This window comes from Lissotriton vulgaris, chromosome 7 (assembly GCF_964263255.1).
Source record: "Lissotriton vulgaris chromosome 7, aLisVul1.2, whole genome shotgun sequence".
NCBI classification, from domain to species: Eukaryota; Metazoa; Chordata; class Amphibia; order Caudata; family Salamandridae; genus Lissotriton; species Lissotriton vulgaris.
Genome location: NC_141695.1, coordinates 898,231,665 through 898,252,322, shown reverse-complemented (window position 1 = coordinate 898,252,322; position 20,658 = coordinate 898,231,665). Strand labels below are relative to the sequence as shown.

The following is a 20,658-nucleotide window of genomic DNA, read 5'->3' as shown; positions in this document are numbered from 1 at the left end:
TTCCGGCCTCACTGTGAACATCCCGCCTCTTGGTGCAGTTTGCGCTGTACTCGCGCTGTTTCTTTTTTATCTTTATTTTGTTTTTGATTTTTTCCCCTCTCCGTTGTTGCTTTTCTTTGCTCTGCGCCGCCTCGCTCGCTCGCACTGCCGGCAATTATACCTCCACCTCCGCGCCACTTGATCTGGCGTCTTCCGTGCTCTCCTCAGCTGCTCCGCATCTCGGGAGGGCTGGCGCGCGACCTACCGATCTGTTTCCCCTTCAGTTTCCCTGCTCATGCAGGACCTTCCGGCGCTGATCGTTGACGCTCTTCCGCTTCTGGTCCGGGTCTTCCGCCTGGGGTTGGAGTTGGAGAAGACTTCCGGTAATGGCGCCTTCACTCCTGTCGCTTCCGGTGCCGGTGCCGGTGCCGATCCTCCCGATAGGCACACCACTTCGATTCACTGGAGGGGTTGCTGGTCTGGCGGGCTTACCTCGCTGCGTGTATGCCTTATTTGTACGGAGGCGGGGATGTTTGCCGTGGCGCTTCTGCAGTGAGTGCTCTCGACCACAAAATGCTTGCTGTACCTCTCCGTTTTAGCCTTTCCGTGGGTACGGTGTTCTTTCTTTTTTGCGCTCCTCTCTGCTTGCTTCAAAGTCGGTCTGTTGTACAGTAGCTGCTTTGCTGTTGTCTCAGCAAGCTCAGGGCGCCATCTTGAGTTCTTGTTGTTGTAGCTCTCGGCAAAGTTCTAGAGCTGCTCTCTCGGCACTGTGGCTGTTTTCCTTGCTTCTGGTCGGCTTTCCTGCTGCCAGGAGTTTTCCCCTGCTTGTTTCTCTGCTTTGTTGTTGGAATTGGCTGGTTTGGCGTGTTAGTTTCCCCTCAGGGATGCGGAGCTGACGGACCTAGACGACCGTCCACATGGCCCACCCGTGGAAGAGATGGAGGATAACAGAAGCCCAGGAGCGGCGAAAAGAAGCGCCTCACCGGATGAGAACGCACACGCTGAATAAGGGAACACTATATACGCCAAAGGAAAAAGAAAAGGAACAAAACCACCAAATGGCACAAGAAAACATATCTACCTCATTAAACCCAAGACGGGAAATAAAAGGTACTATAATTAGAATGAAGAACCCGACTGCAGATCCAGGACTATGGATCAAGGTCTTCCAGCAGCTAGCAGCCGGCAGCGAGTACAACAAACCCAAGGTCAACCAAGGCACTATCTGAACGAGACAATCAAGCGGTAGCAGAGTACGGTGCCTTGCTCTGTCCTTGGTCTCATTTTCACCTCAAATCAAGCTACACCAAGGAAGGAAACTAACTCTACCTCAGGGAAAAGACGCGGAGCGAAGGAACTTTGTCGTCGCACACCCACTCAGCAAGTAAGGGAGGGGGGGAGGCGGGAGGGACGGGCGGGGGAGAGGGAGCGAAGGAACCGGGGGGAGCGGGGAGCACATACATCGGCCTACTTACTATCATCTGTCTTCTCTATACTTTATCTTTCTCTCTACACTCACATGGGGGAGCAGTACACGCAGGAGAAGGGGGATGGTCCCACACACAACTCAGAGACCGAAAAGACGCAGAGGAAGGCCACTGCAAATGCGGAAAACAGAGCAGTTTAAATGACAAACAGCAACCAGAGTAGCATAGCGTCTGACATTAAAATAGTGTCCCTAAACGTCAAGGGTCTGAATAGCCCGGTGAAAAGGAGGAAAGTGCTCGAACACCTTAGGAAACTTAAGAGTGACATATATGTGCTCCAAGAAACGAGATTACAAGCAGAAGACATCAGCCGCATAGGGGCCAATTGGATAGGTGAGGTGCAGGGCTCACCAGCACAGAATAAGAAGAATGGGGTAGTAACAATTGTAAGCAAACACTCCAAAATAGAAGTTGTAGACTCTCAAGCAGACACGCAAGGGAGAATGCTTATAACGACACTCAGAAGAGCGGGGGAGACATTCCATGTAGCTAACATATATGGACCCAACAGTGACGACAGATCATTCTGGGAGGGGGTGGGTGCACAACTGTACTCACTACCGCTAGGAGATCTGCTGATCGTCGCAGGGGATATGAACCAAGTCCTGGACCCAGCAATTGATAAGCATCCATATAGACCAAGCCAATCAACAAGCAATCCCCACATCCTTAAGAATCTCTGCTCCAAACTAAGACTAAGAGACCCTTGGCGCATAAGCAACCCAGATGCCAGGGAGTACACATTCTACTCCAACCCACACAACTCATATAGCCGAATAGATTACATCCTAATGTCAGAAACACATACCCACCTCATAGACCACACAGAAATAGGACCCAGAACAGTATCGGACCACTCACACATAAGCTTAACTCTATCGGGCAAGCACAACGACAAGCCAACCCGCAGTTGGCGATTTGATGACAGCCTGCTCCAACACGCCCCGGCGAAAGCCAAGATAGAGGAGGCGATAAAAGAATACCTACTAATGAACGACAAACCAAACACAAGCAGGGAAGTCCTATGGGACGCCCTGAAGGCCACCATCCGGGGAACAGTCATGACAGTCAAGGGTAGGATGAACAAAGACAGGAACAAGAGAATTGCAGAACTAGAGAAAGAAATTAAAAAACTTGAGAACAGCCACATAGCCAGAATAGAGGACAAGAACACACTCACAAACCTGACTAAATTAAAGTACGAACTGAACAGAATACTGAGCGAGAGAGCAGGCACTTGGATCAATAAATATAAATCTATTAACCTATGTACCGCAAACAAAGCGGGAAAAAACCTAGCATCCTACCTGAGAGGGAAGCAGAAACGCCACACGATAGGAGCCATCAAAGACAAACACGGCATATCCCAAACATCGAACAAAGACATCCTAGAAGTCTTCAGGGACTTTTATGAGGGACTGTACACCAATGATGAAACACTGAATGAGGACGGGGGAAAAGAGTTACTAAAGAACATAACCACACCCACACTGTCGGTCCAAGAACGAGACATCCTGGAAATGACCATAACCGGGGATGAGATAGAGAAAGCCACACAAAGCCTCAAAGATAACAAGGCACCGGGGCCAGATGGTTTCACAGCTGGCTTCTATAAGCAATACCTAAACATACTCAAACACACAATGAAGGAGGTATTCACAGCATGCGCCCAGAGCGGACACATGACACCCTCAATGGCTGAGGCAAACATAATAGTGATACCCAAGGAAGGGAAAGACACAACAGAGGCGAAGAACTTTAGACCGATCTCCCTCATAAATGTGGACTGCAAGATCTACGAAAAAATACTGGCCAATAGACTCAACGCATACCTTCCAAAACTCATACACAACTCGCAAGTAGGCTACCTTAAAAACCGTATGTCACACGACAACACGAGACTTCTTTGCCACATAATTAACCACTCCTCCCGAAGCGACAACGCAGCAGTCATGATAGCCCTAGACGCTGAGAAAGCCTTCGACAGAGTCTCATGGCCCTTCCTAGATCAGTGTATGGGTAAATTCGGGCTAGGTCCAAACTACAGGAAGATGGTGATGGCCCTTTACGAGGACCCCAAAGCAAGGGTGGTGGTCAACGGGGGCACATCAAACATACTCAACTTGGGAAGGGGAACCAGACAAGGATGCCCTTTGTCACCAGCCCTATTCCTACTAGCCATAGAACCGCTCCTCACGATGATCAGAACTAATGCGGATATTGCAGGGATACCAATAGGGGGAGAAACTTTCAAGCTAGCGGCGTACGCGGACGACGTACTAATAGTCACAGAAGACCCAGAGAGATCCATAAAAGCACTGACTGACACCATTGACAATTACGCCCAGGTCTCGGGGTACAAACTCAACAGAGACAAATCTGAGTGCAAACCTTTAAACATCCACACAACAAGAACAGTATTAGGAACGTCAGGACTAACATGGCAACCGAAACCCATAAAATATCTGGGTATCCTCTTTGAGAGAGACCTAAGAATGACACTAGAACATAACGAACACGCAACAATACAGAAAATTAAGGACAAAGTAGAAGGGTGGTCCCCCAAGTTCGCAACATGGTGGGGAAGGATAGAAGCAATAAAAATGATGCTGACACCGATGGTTAACTATATGCTAACCATGCTCCCACTGACTAACACAGAGGGCTTCCACAAGACACTCGACAAGATACTGAACAGCTTCCTATGGAGGGGAAAAAAAACAGAATAAGCCTACATAAGCTAAGGCTATCAAAAGATCAGGGCGGCCTGAACATAACGAATTTCAAACGATTCCAGACGGCATGCATAGCTAGACAGGGGCTACACTGGCTAGACCCAAGACAGGATTACACCCCAGCATGGCTATCATTCGAGCGCGGACTACTAAAAGGCATGAACCCTATAACCCTCCTAACAGCCACACGACACCCAGCAGTGAAGGATAACCCCGTCCTCAAGAACACAAAGACAGCTCTTCTGAGCGTCGACAGAGTACTGACAACAAGCATCAGGGGAGGCCAATTTGAATCCCTCTGGCACAACCCCATTTTAAAATACAGAGATAAGGTTCTAGACATGCCTGTGTGGTATGGACATGGTATATCCACGGCCCAAGACCTTCAAAGACAGGGCGAGAACACAACTTTTGATACACTCAAGGAATCGCACAACCTGCAAAACATAGAACTATACAACTTCCTGAAAATAAAAGTAGCAATTAGGAAGGCAAACCTCAACAGCCAGACACCTTCGCTCCTACAGCTTGCAGCCAATCTCAACATACTAGGACACCAAATAGCACACCTGTACAAAGCCCTACGCCCCAAAAACACCACACTCAATGATAAGGTCACAAACTTCTGGGGGACTTTAGCAGGGAAGGAACTAAGCGAGACCGAAAAGGCAGAACTATGGAGATCGACCACTAGAAAAAAGATAACTGCTTCACTAAACCAGACCAAATACTGGTTGGTGCATAAGGCATACTGGACACCGGCCCGCCTATCCACCCTGGGGATCCGAGAGAGCGATACATGCTGGAATTGTGACAGTGGAAGGGGGGACTTAGAGCATCTCCTACTCAGCTGTCCTCAGATCAAGGACTTCTGGGAAAGAACTGGGAAGCTTATCAATGAAATCACTGGAGTAGCCATACACATAGATTTCCCAAGTCTAGTCCTGGGCTTTGCATCCCCGTTCATCACAACAACAGAAGACCGCGACCTCACCGACCTACTGTTGACGGCTGCAGTCAAAATAATCCTAAGCAACTGGAAAGACACCACAAAAGCTACACCACAGGCGTGGCTCAACTGGGTCACCTTCCTAAGAGGGGCAGATAACATCACAGCGAAACACTCACCGAAAACACACAGGCAATCAAACATATGGGGGCCCCTGGACCTCTACCTTTCATCACATAAGCCCCCCTAGGCGCAGACACTAGACACTGGACATCCATCAAGGGACACACTATAGGGACCCACACTCTAACAAAATAAACCTGCTAGGAAGAACACTCCCCTATCTCTTTTCCTACCTCTATCCCTCTCTATCCTCTCTACCGTCCGGGACGTTATACCCACCTGGCAGTGCAAAAGGGGTGACAGAAGACAACGCCAAGCAAGACTCGGAAAACGGACTTCTTCTTTATTCTTTTTTGGACTATTCGAACTATCCGACCCCTCGTACCATTGCAAAGATCGAACTATTGCAGGACAATATTGCTACACCCCCCCCCCCCCCCCCCACCCCCCCGGCGCCTTCTTTTTCTTTTTTCTTTCCTTTCTTCTTTCACTCTCTCCTCTTTCTTTTCTCCACTCATGTATGCTCCATGTAAATATATATTTTTTTATATACAATAAAAAATTACAGAAATCAAAAAAGAAATGGTTAATGGGAACACTATAGCATTGAGAAAGGCACAATTGCTGAAACGCGTCTGCCAAATTAAAGTGAAGACTGTGAACCGCAGAGTGCTCTGTGATTTCCTGGTATGGGAATTTGGTGGTTAATGTTTTCCTGAAGGCTGCAGTTATGACGGAGGCACCCACCCTCAAGTCACGGTGGTGACAAAATGCGCGTTAGCTGTGATCGGTTTTCTTCACGACAAGGACTGGACCATTATGCCTTTTATGCAAAAACTTGTTGTATGACTGTCTTGTACAATATCCATGTGCCAGTCCCTTGTTTTTTCCTTCTATGTTATCACAAGTCAATCTATAAATGAATGACCTATGAAATAACGTTCGTGGTTTCCTGAAATACGGTAGGAGGAATCTTTTATCATCCTGGTGTTTGTTGGTGTAAAACAATGTACCACATTTGCGTTTACGTGAAACTTGAGGAGTGCCGGGTTTTTTCTTTTGTTACACCCACCCGCAAGTTGTTCAGCAGCGTTTGTGGCATTTGGTGGAATATATATATCAAATTTTATGTAAAATTTTTAAAAAAAGATACAACAGTGCATTGTAAAGGCTAGCATTGTAAAGGTATCTGTTGTAAGGAACACATAATTGTATCACGACGTAAGACCATGATGCGTCATAATGTAATGCGTGATACCCTTTGATTGTTATCCCACATTGAATTATTCTTCTATTGTAAAGCACTTTAATGCCCTTTGGCCAAGTTCGTGCTCTGCAGTAGAAAAAAGCTAATAAATAAATAAGTTCAGCCATAACTAATTTGTGTGCAATTACCAGTGCTTGTAAATCTATGGGCTGAGTAGCCAAATAACTGTGGGTTACAAAAGGGCTCACATTTTATTTTGCTTTCAGTCAAAAAGGATTTTGTCTAAAAAACGTATCAAATGTTATCAATATTGAAATCTCTTTTTCATTAAAAGTGTATTTTTCCACAAACGTTTCTACCAAAAGATCTAATACACACAGCGCAAAGTCAATAGGGCAGTATCTAGTCCCAGAAAGATCCTGACATCTCATAAATAGCATAGGTAGATCATGCAAATAGGAAACTGGGAGATTGTCCTATTGGCCGATATTTTTGCAAGGCCATAGGGCTGGAGCAGAGTCATTCACATGTCAGGCTATACCCTGCACATTTGATTGAGGCTTCCCCTGCTGTACGGGCCTTGCTGAACCCCGTCCTGTCTTTACGTCTTCTCTGTACAGTAGGCCAACGGGGGAAAAGCCAGCTTGATGCACACTTCCCTGGTGCCTATCCAGGCTACGGGTGATGCCAGTCTGCAGACCCCCAGCAGCACTCCCCGCCCAGCACAAAGACTTACCTGCATGTAATAGACAGCGTATCCTTGGCATCAATGACCATCTCCTTGGCAGCACTGATCGTGGGTGGGGTCATGGTGTATCCGTGCGCCAGGCCTACATAAAAAGACAGAACAAAGGGAGTAATGCAGATGCTGTCCAGGCCTCTTTGCCAAACCAACAGGGCTCATTGCACATCAGCAGCAGGTTTGCAAATTAAAGATGAAGTCCCCCACAAGAGATTTACGAGACCCCCAAAATGTTGCACCTGTGTCAACATTGGGGAAGACCGCCCTGCACTCTGCGTTGCTAGGGTCATGTTTCATTTTAAGCTTGGCCCTCCCAGACACTATTTCTTGGCTGTTATCACACTGGCTCTATTTTTTCATTGAGTTGCTGGGGCCCCGTTCACAAAACATCCTTACGTGTCCTGATTGGAGCGGGCGACACTTTCTGGACATCGGCCACAAGCATTAATAACTCAGACACAGCCCTGATTTAATTAAAATAACAAGGAAATGAAAAAGAGCAAACATATTACATTGTACTGGATGAGTGAGAGGCAGACAAGAGGTCAATGTGATATTTGACCCTCTCTTGTGGGAATAGATATTGTTATTTTTTCTGAATAAAGTTCCAACTCGTGTCAAATATCCCCCACCACACATTTCAGAAGCCTCAGTGACCGAAGCTCGGACCTACTCACCCAGTAAGTAAACACCAGATTCTCTACATACACACAAATTAATAGATTACTGCGCAGTTCCTAATGGAAACCAAGGACCCGTTCTTGCATAAAAGTGGTCTGTGGTGGTGAAACTATGCAGCATGCGCAGCCCAACACACCAACAGCTTGAGACAAGAGAGTGAACACTGGAATGCCAGAGTTCAGAACGGAGGGTGAAAAAGGAGCCGCGGCCTCCCTTCTGATCCGCACAGACGTGATGTAGGAACAGAGCACCGATCTGCAGTGCTATGAGATAAATAGCATTTGCCTACAGGTGCACTCCACTGAAAAAGCACTTTTTGGAGCATTTGCAGTAATTTGGCACCACCTCTAGGTGAATTCTATGGGCTAGTTCTAGGAAAGTGCAGGCCATGACAGGATGCAGTTGTGCCCAATGGCTGAACAAGACCCTTGTGGAGAGAGAGATGCGGTTGTTTTCGAATAGCAGACCAGGCGTGGGCAGCAGCTCTTGTGTCTGTGCTGCAAGTGCAAAGGTGGGGAGCCTAGCCTAGAATTCATCCCTTGACCAGCAGACCACCTGTGCCCAGGCAGGTGCATAATTCTAGGAGCATTCTTGGCCAGAGGTTGCTCTGGGGACTCTGTGACCTTGGTAGAAAACTGTGGGGAATGAATGAGATGATAAAGCTATAGGCAATAACCATGTTTGCACTTTGCTGCGAATATCCTGGGAAACCAAACCTACGAATTATGTTGTTATGGCATTTGATGCGGCACAGGTCTAGCCACGGGGAGGAGAGTTACACGTTACAGCTATTTCTCATTTCTCTTTAACATGAGGCAATACAAATTGAACAGTAATGCGCACAGGGTCCTCCTGAGGCAGGATTAGAGACCAGGCTAGGACGGGAAGGGCTGATAATGATTGCGACAGTGCAAGGCAGAACAACTATCAGGGGTTGCATTACACATGCGGCGCGTTTTCCTTCATTACGCCTGGTGCACCACTAAAAAGGTGTGCCAGGTGCAATGAAGGAAAATGCGCTGCATTATTGGGAATGTGCAGCTCCCAGGGCAGCCAGGAACTCGTGCTGCCCTGGGGGCAGCGCATTCACGTGAAATACGGAGCGGCTGCTTTAAATCGCTCTATGTTTCACTGTGCAGGCGGCAACCGCCTGCACTTTTAAAGGGGAATAGAGACCTCCTTGCAGGCCTGCAAGGGGATGTCTGGGGTCCATAAACCCCCTTTACCACCCATTACAGAGGGCTGCTCTCAGAGGCCTTCTTTGTCTCTGCGCCCGCGTTTGTCATATGACGCGGTAATAAGGCGAGGGCGCAGAGGCAAAGGGATTCCCTCATTTGCATGGGGCACGTCGCCATGCAAATAAGACAACACCACCTTGAAGATAGCGCTGGCGCTTTATGTGTGCCAGTGTTATTGGTATCACCAACGGGGCTGAACAAGCGACTGCGGCCCCTTCTGTCACACCAAATTGCTCAGAGGGGCGCGCAAAGCAGGCGCAAACGCCCGTTGCGCACCAGCGGCAGTTTATGTAATACAGTCCCTGTGTTATGTAATACAGCCCCTGTGGTTTTTTCATTCGACACATATTTGCACAGTTTTTACATCGACCATTTGCAAATAATTCCAATTTCAAACCCACGGACATGACTTGATTTGCTCAAAATCACGATTGTTCTGGCTGACGCCGGGACTGTACCTCGTGTGTAAATCAGTGTGTCAACTTGACCCATCCTATTAACGTCTACACCATCCAGAGTGAGAGCCACCAGTTACCACCTCCGGCTACTCTGTGCCTATGAGGCAAACAGCACAGCTCCCCTCCTGGGAAGAGCGCCCCTGGAGGATCCCCAGGGGGTGCAGCGCAGGACCCCCAGCCCCTCCTCTCGGAGGGTGTTTTCAAGTATACATTAATGATCCTTTATAAATACACGCACTATGAGTTGTAGTGACAAGATATATAGCCAGGTCATCACCCAGTGTAACTATGCGCCATGAAGTGCAGTTATTCCTCGGGCCTTGTCTGCCTCGACCCTCACCCTGCCACACACACTGTGGACAAGATAGGGTTAGAGTTTAGATCAGGCTGGGGGTGTCTGTGTCTTATGTGTGCTGAGGTTTCCGGGCCTTTGTGAGTCACTGAGGGAGGATCTGGACAGCATCACACAAGCCCCCCAGGAGGCCCCCCGGGAAAATATCTAAAGGAGGCACTGGGGCCACACAATAATTACATTAGATCACAGAAGACTATGACTGCAAACCCGAAGCACAGGGGGGCTGACAACTTCTGTTCATCATCATCACCCTGAAGTCTTCGAATGCAAATCAGAAGCACGCGCGGGCGGGGATGATAGCTTATCATTATCATCATCACCTTGAAGTATATGGGTGCAAACCCAAAGTATTGGTGAGGGGGACAACTTCCTCTGTATCACCATCATCACTGTGGGAGAGGTGTGGCGCAGTGATCAGGGCAGCAGACTCGGGGGCACAGGGGTCATGGATCGATCCCCAGCACCGGTGGCAGCTCAGCTCAGCACACCATCATGTGACTCTGAGCAGTAGCTCACTTAATCTCCCCGATGGCCCCCAGTGCCTTGAGACCCTTAGGGGTGATTAGTTCAGCTTTACAAGTACCGGGTTACCCTGCAGCTTGTGCAGGATACCCGAAGCACAGGGAGGGGGCAAAAATGTCATCTTCATCACTCTGTAGCCAATGGGTACACATCCGAAGTGTTGTGGGCCCCAACAACGTCCTCTTCATAGCAACAACTCTTTCTCTCGATCTCTGATCCGCACTTATAGGAACAAGCATTGGCAAAGCAAATAGGTCTTGCCTTTCCAAGAGCTATTGGCTTGCCAATGTGTTTTAGCCATGTTATACATTAGCATGGCTGCTGTTCAGCATGGCTAAAAGTTAGTGGCGTATATAATGCAAATAACAAGGACCCCCTGATTAAGTTTGATAGTTCGTGTTTCAGGGACAAAACAAATGTGTACATAGAATCATAACATAATAATGGGGGTAGTTGCAAGAAGGAATTCTAACAAGTTATTTAAAAAAAGTATATATGCCACTTTTAATAGTTTTTCAAGTATAAAAACAAATATTACAATACATTAATGTTAAATGAAAAGAACATTATATAACATATAAACATATATCAACATTACATAAAAATTATTACATAAAAAACATAATAATTAATGTTCTACACAATCATTAAAAAATTGGCGAAAAAAGTGGCAAATTAATACTCTCGACGCGCGTTTCGGCGTGCTGAAAAAACGCCTTCTTCAGGAGCCACAATCTATATTAATAGCTGGTCGCTTTTAATCTTTCTGTAATTGGCGATACTTCAAACAATGGTATAATTGTTGCAAAAATTCTAAAAAGAAATGTAAGAATCCATTGCAGTGTGGGACTCTAATCAAGGTTTAGTCCATATTTCAGAAACTGCATCGTATGTGAGTCAGATAAAACTGCAGATAAAAAGACTAGCAGAGTCGTGAAGATATGTAAAATATTCAGTTTGATGACGTTCCAGGGCTTCAAAATAAAACTGGAGCGCTGTAATCAATATTTCTCCCTTTTCGGAAACGGTTCAAGATTAAATATAGAGCCGACGCATTCGACCGCCTCTTCGTAAGCTATCTGTCGTGTTTTCGGGTTCGATAATTCTTTTATCCGTATTCCCTTTTGTAGGTTACGTTACGTGACGGGCGCTGCGTTCAATGACTGCTGGCGTCTCCGGGCCGTTGGGAAAGGTGTATTTTTTTTTTTTAAGTTAGTGGCGTACAGGAGAGATGCATGGAGTGTCATAGAGTGGAATGGTGAAGAGTGGAGTACAGTGTTGTAGAGTGGAGTGGCAGAGAGTCTCGGCTTTTGGAGTGGCATAGTGTGGAGTCACATAGAGTGGCAGATACTGGTGTGGCATAGTGTAGAGTGGACTGCTGTAGAGTGCATTGGTGTAGAGTATTGTGGGTAGAGTGCAGTGGGTAGAGTGCAGTGGCACTGAATTCATTAGCACACTATGCAGCGACGTAGGATGTAGTGGCGTAGATTAGCGTGGTGCATAGTAGAGAGCAGTGGTGGAGAGTGGAGTGGAGTTGCGCAGAGTAGAGTGGCGCCAAGTAGGGTAGAGTTCAGTGGCATAGACTAGAGTAGCGTAGAGTGGTGCAGAGTGGAGTGGCGTAGAGTTGAGTGATGCAGAAGGCATTCGAGCAGAGTAAAATTGAGAGGCATGTAGTGAAGTGGCATAGTGTGCAGAGAAGAGCTGAGTGGCATAGAATGCAGTGGTGTAGAGTGGTGCAGAGTAGAGTAGCATACATTGGTGCAGAGTAGAGTATTGTGCCGTAGAGTGCAGTGGCATAGAGTTGAGTAGTGCAGGGTAAAGTGGTGTAGAGTTCAGTGGCGGAGAGTACAGTGTTGCAGAGTAGAGTATCAGAATCCAGTGGTATGGAGTGGCGTAGAGAGGAGTGACATAGAGTACAGTGATGCAGAATAAAATACAGTGGTATAGAGTGCAGTGACATACAGTGCAGTTGTGTAAGGTGCACTGGCGTAAAGTGCAGTGGTTGCGAGTAGAGTAGCAAAGAGTGCAGTGGCATGCAGATGAGTTGCGTGGAGTGGAGTAGAGTGGCGTAGAGTAGATTGTTTCAGAATAGAGTGCAGTGGCATAGAGTAGAGTGGTACAGATTAGAGTGCAGTTGCATTAAGTGGGGTAGAGTAAAGTGGCGTGGAGTGCACTGGCATAGAGTTCAGTGGTACAGAGAAGATTAGAGTGGTGTACAGTGAATTAGCATAGAGTTGAGTGTTACAGAGTAAAGCGCATTGGCATAGAGTGCAGTGGCGTAGACTGCAGTGTTGCAGAGCAGCATAGAGTACAGTGGGGTAGAGTGGAGTTATGCAGAGTTGATTGGTGTGGCCTAGACTGGAGTGGTATAGAGTGCAGTGGCAAAGAGTAGAGTGATGAATAGTGCATTGACAACGAGTAGAGTGCTACAGGGTAGAGTAGAGAGGCATAGCGTGAAGTGGCATATATTGCAATGGCGTAGAGTGGTGTACGCAGCATTGGCCTGGAGTGGTGTAAAGTGGAGTGGTGCAGAGTAGAGTGCAGTGGTATTTAGTGGTGCAGAGCAGAGTGGAGTGGTGTAGAGCAGACTATGCATAGTATGGTTGCACACCGCCATTATAGACAACGCATTTTAAATTAAAATGACCATTACATCTGCACAAACATACAGTTTTACTAATAAAATCATGCAGTGCACAAACGAAAATGTGTTGAAATTGCAACACCTAGTGTAATGAATTGTTTGGCTCATATTAAAGTATTAGTTTCCAGTACAATTCAGAAATAACAAGAAATGTGCTACATTTGTGTTTCTAATTCAGATATATTCTGGAATACTTACACAGTTCAATTAAATGTTGTGATGTGCTAGATAAAAACAGTTTTCTACCCCCAGTACCCAGCAAGATTGTCTCATAAATCCTCTCACTTTGAAGTCAAAGAAAGAAAAGTAAAGAAGCACCCTCAGAAGATAGCGCTTGACATTTGACCTCGATCTTCGAATGCACAGCAAATGTGAGGATATACGAACCAGATTTAAAAACATATTTACAGAAAGGGAGTTCATGGAAGAATACAGTAAACATGTTTTAGGCAACAGGAAGGACAAACTGAATATGCAGAGCCTAAAGCAAATAAAGTCTGAAAATATAAAGCCGGAAATGTGAGTTACAAACTACAAAGACAATGGCAATCACGGGTGGAATGCATTCCCAGTCTCCAAGATGTCTATAGCAAACCATACAGCTTCTGGTAGGCTGCAACCCAAAAAGACCAAAAAGAGTTATGCTTCAGAAACCATGTTTCCTGCAAAAGTACAAATGCGGACAACCCTCAGCACCATTTGCAGGGCTGGAGCTAGGCATGAGCAGTGTAGGCAGCTGCCTGTGGCCCAGCACTCAGCCCAGCAACATGGGGTCCTGCACTAGTTCGATGCAGCCAGACCACACCGTACACTGGTCCTCTTGTGTGGATGCAATTGAGAGAAAGGTGTCTCATTGGCAATGAGGAGGCCCTCTCTCCTGGGCCTCACAGCCATGGCGTAGAGTGAGGAGGCCTAGCAGATGGGCAGTTGCCAAGAGATACATACTGCAGGTTTGTGCTGCAATCAGGCCTCCTGCCCCAGCCCATACAGAGGCATCACAGTACGCCCATTGTCCCGCAGTTTAGATCCTCCGCAGTTTTAACCCTCTCAGATGGTAAGTACCTCTCACTCCTCCAGCCCTTTATGAGCTGTAAATGATGTGCATGCAGGTGCCAGAGAGGGAGGGGCTACAGCCCAGGAGAGGTCTTGAAAAAGCCGCTTCATGAGCATGGTTATCTATTGAGATGCAAACAGCCCTGAATATGTCATGCTGTGTGCAAACTAGAGAGGCCTCGCAGATTCCCTTTCTGACTGGGGATCCAAAAATCCTAGAATGTGCCCCGACCATTTGTGCTTGTGAATCCAGATATGCTCAAGCAACGACATACTGCATCAACGCGAAATTGTCTGTGCAATCTCCACTACAGCTCATATTTACTACTGGATGTGCAGTTGTGCACAACATCCAGACTACTTTTTGTGCTCAAATATGTGCATTGGTTTATACACAAAAAAATAAACAAACCGAAGACAAAAATACTATCAAGCAGTTGAAAAGACAACCCGAGGGTGTCTAATAACACTCTTTTCAGAAGAAACAAAACTGCAGAAGGTAAATACCGTGGTTCATACGACATCTACACTCTTGTGCACACTGGACACAAGGGTAAATCCTGACCCCTCTGTGCTGTGTTGCCTCACTGTACAGTTGTACTCACGCAGAACATGAATGCATTTACACTGGATTTATTTTACACATTTAAAAGATGTTATCAAGGTTTTTGTTCTACTGTGAAATCTGCATACTGATGTTTGGCTTCCATGGCCCTGACCTCGAGGCCGACTGAACCAGCAGGCCACCTTCTGCCAACATGTGGTAACGGATGGGCAGTGACTGTAAAAATTGAGCATGTCCGGCTCTTGCACAGGACAAGCTGCAGACTTGAGCATGGAAGCTGGCGCTGAGAAGTGTGCCCATGTGTTACTACACCAGCTTTTCCGAATCAGGTGTAAAATGAATATTCCAGTTTTCGAGAATTCTTAGAAAAATGCCATGGGATTGGTATATGCAAAAGTCTAGAGAACAACTGTACGTATGCGGTTCAGTTGTTGATAAGGCAAAACTATACACAATGGGAAAAGTCACAAAGAGAGGGATTAGGCGTTTGATACACAAATGTCAGACGTGTGCATGCATTAGCTATGTACTGACTATTGTACGTTTGAACACACATATTTAAATACACTGCAATCTTTTAACTTATTTTCCTAACCCTACACAGGCATGCTTCATGGACTGCGTACATTATACAGTCATACAGTTGGCAACATTTTGCAATTTAGGATAATCTTTTCTTGCCCCATTGCCTTTCCTAGACATACTGTGTAAACAGTGGAATTGTTGGTGCACTTCCTGCACCACTTCTCACCTGCAAGTTAATGTGCACACAAGCGTGGGAGATGTATTGTAATAGCACAGATATCCCGTAGCCAGGCACACACACTTAAGTACATCAAAGAAATGCATGTAAAGGAAAAGTCCACAAGGAAATGACTGAGGCCACACCAGTTTCTTTGGAGAAAGTTATGTTGCAGGTTTATGTGGCACAATAATGGGTTACTTATGGGTGATCCAATGGCAGCCAGTGATTATGTGACCTAAGCATTAATAGCCAATGAGAACCAGGAATACACAACATCTGATGCAGAACCTGTGGTGCTGCCCCCTTATCTGGACCCCATAGTCCATTAAAAAAAATCATGCACAGAGGCTGAGCGGTAGAAGGCAAGCCTCCAATTGCTCAGGCTTACAACTGTCCTTGGGAATAATGGGGTGCTGCTGCTTTCATCCCGGGGTCCTGCCATAAGGACTGCCTAGGTATTGGCATGAAGCCCCTATGGGCTCTTTCTTATGGTTCCTTTTTGCATCAAAATCCTTTGGATTGCCCTGTAACTCCACCAAGCCTCCGGTGTGACAACCGCCAGCTGGAGGCCCCCACCATTACCTGTAAACTTATGTAACCTGAATCTATTCTTGCTGCATTTGTAGAGCTCCCTTGCACCGCCATAGCCTCACTAGGAGGGTACTGCTGTGTCCAGTGAGTATAACTCATGGTGCCTTGGTGAACACTGTTTCACATTACTATGGCTGGTTTCTGGCTGTACCTTCAGAACCAGTTCCCTACACGCAATGTTAATGGCCCCCCTATGATTGTCTGAAACTTGTCACCCAGATCGCTGATCTTGGAGGGGGCAACAAATGATCACAGAGTGGAACATTCATTAGGTGGCAGCATAGTGATCTGCCTGCACCGACAGCACAGATCCCCCCACAGGAGCTTGTTCTTCACCAGAAAACGTACTCAACACTGCTGCACAAAGTTGAAGCGCCTGACATGACAGAGGGGCCCTGCCTCTCCACTTCAGACTATCCTATCCCTGTTGCAAACCCAATTCAAGAAGGATCTCAAGACCTGGCTCTTCAACTGAAGCTCAGCACACAATAGGACCTGCAAGCCCTGCCCCCGTGCCTTGAGACTCTATCCGTGAGTAGTCACGCTTTTACAAATACTGATTAATTGATTATTGAGTGAAACAGGCGGCGGAGTTAATCTGCGAACCGCCAGTTGAGCCAAGACATAAAAGAAATATGTGACCCTCTGCAGTGACTCAAACTGTGCTCATTCACCATGCTTAAAATGATACCATATCAATAGATTTGGGGAGACCCAATAAACCTTTGTAGGCTTGGGCAAAGGATAATTAAGGTAAGAGGTGACTACAAGGGATTATGTTAATTGACTAAGTGCATATAGTTTGACACATGTCAATCAAAGGTTCTTAAGCAATTAAACCCATTGGTATCTCTAGGATAACTTGTACATTCTAAAGTTGTTCAAAACGACATTCAATGAAAATCCAAAAGAGAGAAGAAGAGAATAAGCTCACAGCAAAATATATATATCTGAAAAATCTTCTATTTGAGCAAATCAATAGATCTGAATCATGGGGTTAAAAAAGAATGCAGGAATCTCTTGCAGGGGCCTGTTGCGGGCCCCCAGGGATTCTGGGGGGTACTCATGGGGGATGTACCTATGGTACCCCCCTGCATTTCAATGTACAATGTGGCAGGCACTTCGCATTGCCTGTCACGTTGTGCATTGAAATACATGACGTGCATTTTTAGCATTGCAGAGGATGTTAAAAATGCAGGTTGCGCCCGCCAGTGTGGCGGGCGCATCCTAATGGCCCCCACGGGACCACCGCCCTTATGGCAGACGGTCCCTTTTTTACGTCGCAGACATTAGTTAGACGGGGTAAGGTTTCCTAAAGCGAATAAAGTGCACAATAACAACTTATGTCAGGATAAAAATAATAGTACTTCTGAGCTTCAGACGGCAGGTTTTTCATACATTAATACCTCTAAATGAGAGTTATCCTTTCGTCTCCTGATTGCCATTTGTATAAAAACAGTAACTGCATTCATGATTTTTTAGTTTTCCAGACTACAAATGTATTAAAAAGCATGTTTAGAATGTTAAAACTTATTGACTGCTGTCGTCGGTTATGGCCCTGCTTGTACGATGCGACCGAACAGAGTTTGTTTGCGCTCGTATACTTCACAATGCAAGCATGCATTCTGAGCGCAATGCACGCCTGCATTGTGAAAAGCAGGGGCGCAGTCCATCCCTGCACCATGTGGCCAGCACCCCAAGGTGCCTGCCACCGGGTTCAGGGATCCACAGAGGGGCACCATAGGTGCCCCGATTCTGCAACCTCGCACCTATGTCGGTCCTACTGGGGGCCCCCAAATACAGTATCCGACTGCCTTTTTGTGCTGGAAAAAACGGCATGTAAAGGCAGTGAAAAACTGCCATCGTACTCCCTTGCTCGCAAAGAAAGTATTTCGACTCGAGAGGGCGATGGATTCTGTTGAGGAAGTCCGTTCTTCGTGCGATATATACCACGAGTCAGGCTTTTCAACTAAGAACACCAGCAGAATCATACAAATCCCTGTAATATTATACGAATAAGAAGCGATTACAGATCCTCCTGTTTTGAAATATATTCAAGTTGGCGATCAACTTCACGTTCGCCCACTTCCTCCAAGGGGATTTATTTGTGAATAACACTAGTCCTGATGATGGTCTTATAGATGTCAACAAACAAGACCGAAATGTTGACTAAAACATCATCTCCACAGCATTTCTGCACTGAAAGAAACCTTTATACATCTATAAATTTGGTTTTCTTCGTTTATTAATGGAGTTGATGATATGTTGTGAATTGAACAGTTAATTTACATATACAGCTATTCATGACTTTCACTTGAAGATTGCTTCTTTTTTAACCCCATGATTCAGATCTATTGATTTCCTCAAATACAAGATTTTTCAGATATAACTATTTTGCTGTGTGCTTATTCTCTTCTTCTCTCTTTTGGATTTTCATTGAATGTTGTTTTGAACAACTTTAGAATGTACAAGTTATCCTAGAAATACAAATGGGTTTAATTGCTTAAGAACCTTTGATTGACATGTGTCAAACTATATGTACTTAGACAATGAACAAAATCCCTTATAGTCACCTCTTACCTTAATTAAAATGATACCAAGCATTACTCAGACCATGCAAATGAAAAGTGATATTAACAACAATTGTAAAAAGCACAAAAGCAGTGATAGGTGCCCTAAATTAACAATAAACTGTCCTAAACACCATGATGCAGAACCCTCACAATCTCAATTCAAACAATAAATGATGAACAGACTTTGGTAGTGCGTCAGACTCTAATATTTACATGCACCGTTTCATTGAAAACAAAACCAAAAAGAAAAAGAAAAATGAAACAATACTCCATGATTAATTATTCGCCATTTGCTGTTGTATAAGGGTGACTACTCCTCATGCACAGAATACAACTCGACTTTTTCAGGAGGCCTCCGATGTGATGTAATATGTAACTGCTATTTCAAACTCTCAGGTTGCAACATAATCAGGCGGAACAGAATAAGAATGTCTGAATGAATGAATGAATGACGGTCGAATGCACTTCTTTCAAAACCTTTTTTTTGAAGCTCAAAGGCAGGAATCTCAGGAGCGGGTCACCGGCATGACTAGACAAGTGTGCCCCGGTCTACCTCCCACGAGCCTCCAACAAATGAGGAGAGGATCTTCATGGACGGACAAGTGTACCTCTCTGTGCCAACATGTGAAGGTCTGGGAAGGTGAATGTTGTGAGTGAGGGCGGGCATACACGATTCTGAATTTGAAAAACTAAAACCCACCTCCTACCTCATAGTCTCGTCCAACACAATTCTGAGTGTGACTCCAGCTCGCAAGTGCAGAAAAAAAGCGACGCTCTGCCAGAGATGGGGGTGCTAGGAAAAACAAAGCTGCCGCCCGCCTTCTGAAAGGCCTGCCTTGCGGCCTAGGAGGTCAATAACCCTGCATGCTGTGCTCACAGGATAGGACGTCTTGATAGAAAACAAAACCAGCACTGAAATGCGGTAGTGTGACGCCTGATGTGTAATACTTGGCAGGGCTGAAGCACTCCACCTCCCACTCACCCAATCTGCCCATGGGGGATCAAGCAGCTAAGAGGGGTGTGCAGACTGGCAGGGGGATGTTATCCTAAGGTGCTTCCTACCAAATTGCATCCCTACTTGCGACGAGGGTAGCATCAAATGTCATGTCATCAAATGCCCACAAAATGACAACCATGAGAAGGCTCACTTGATTTGCATTGCATTTTACCAACTCATTTGACACTTCCCTGGGATGCCCCAATGCTAAACCAATCCATTAATGCGTAATATATGCATGAGTTGTGTGAATTACACAAGTGTAGACTCAGTTTACATTTCCACATTACTTGTAATTTCCACTTTCTGATTGGCGCATAGTGATTGCACATTTGCATACATTATATAACTTAGGAACGTTTTGTGAGTATTCCGGTGTGACTTGGAAAGGGCTGAACTAATACCCCCAGAAACTGTCTGCCTGAAACAATGCCCCCAAAAGGGCACACGCATGCTGATTTCTAAGCTGAATTCATAGAAAAAGTCACAATGCTATGGAGAGAGAAAATAGAACCATGACCCACTTCTTGCTACTCTGCATATTAATGGCAAAGTTATAGGTATGTCAAAGTGTAACTTTGTTTAAAAAAGAACATATAAACTTATTTTAAGTATATACTCAAGTGATAAGGTTATTACTGTAATTGTTTTTCATACTTCTAAAGCTTTGTAAATCTCCCCATTTAAGCACCTTAGATACATGAATATAATCTTTATGCCATCAAATTATTTTAATAACTTCGAACTGTTCCTACTACCACTCTGGGCCAAGATTGTTAATGCCTCTTTATGTCAAGGCACTATTCGTGATTGCTTTAAAGTCTGGTCAAGTAACTCCTATTCTTAAGAAACCCATGGCAGATCATACAGACCTGAATAAGTTCCGCCCAATCACTAACATTCCGATCTTGGCTAAGCTACTAGAGAAATGTGTTCACATTCAACTAACCAACCACATAGAACAATTCCAGTTGTTAGATCAATTCTAATCTGGCTTCCGCCAAGGTCACAGCA

At 45.6% G+C, this 20,658-nt stretch overlaps 1 protein-coding gene across 3 annotated transcripts in view; it reads right to left on the bottom strand.

The window, feature by feature from the left end:
* Positions 1–20,658, bottom strand: part of FLT4 (fms related receptor tyrosine kinase 4) — a 462,865-nt gene that overhangs the window by 310,770 nt on the left and 131,437 nt on the right. For all 3 annotated transcript variants that reach the window (XM_086931324.1, XM_086931325.1, XM_086931323.1), the window contains exon 2: positions 7,217–7,310. In XM_086931324.1, coding sequence (XP_086787450.1) covers positions 7,217–7,310 — 94 coding nt within the window. The remainder of the gene's footprint in view (positions 1–7,216; positions 7,311–20,658) is intronic.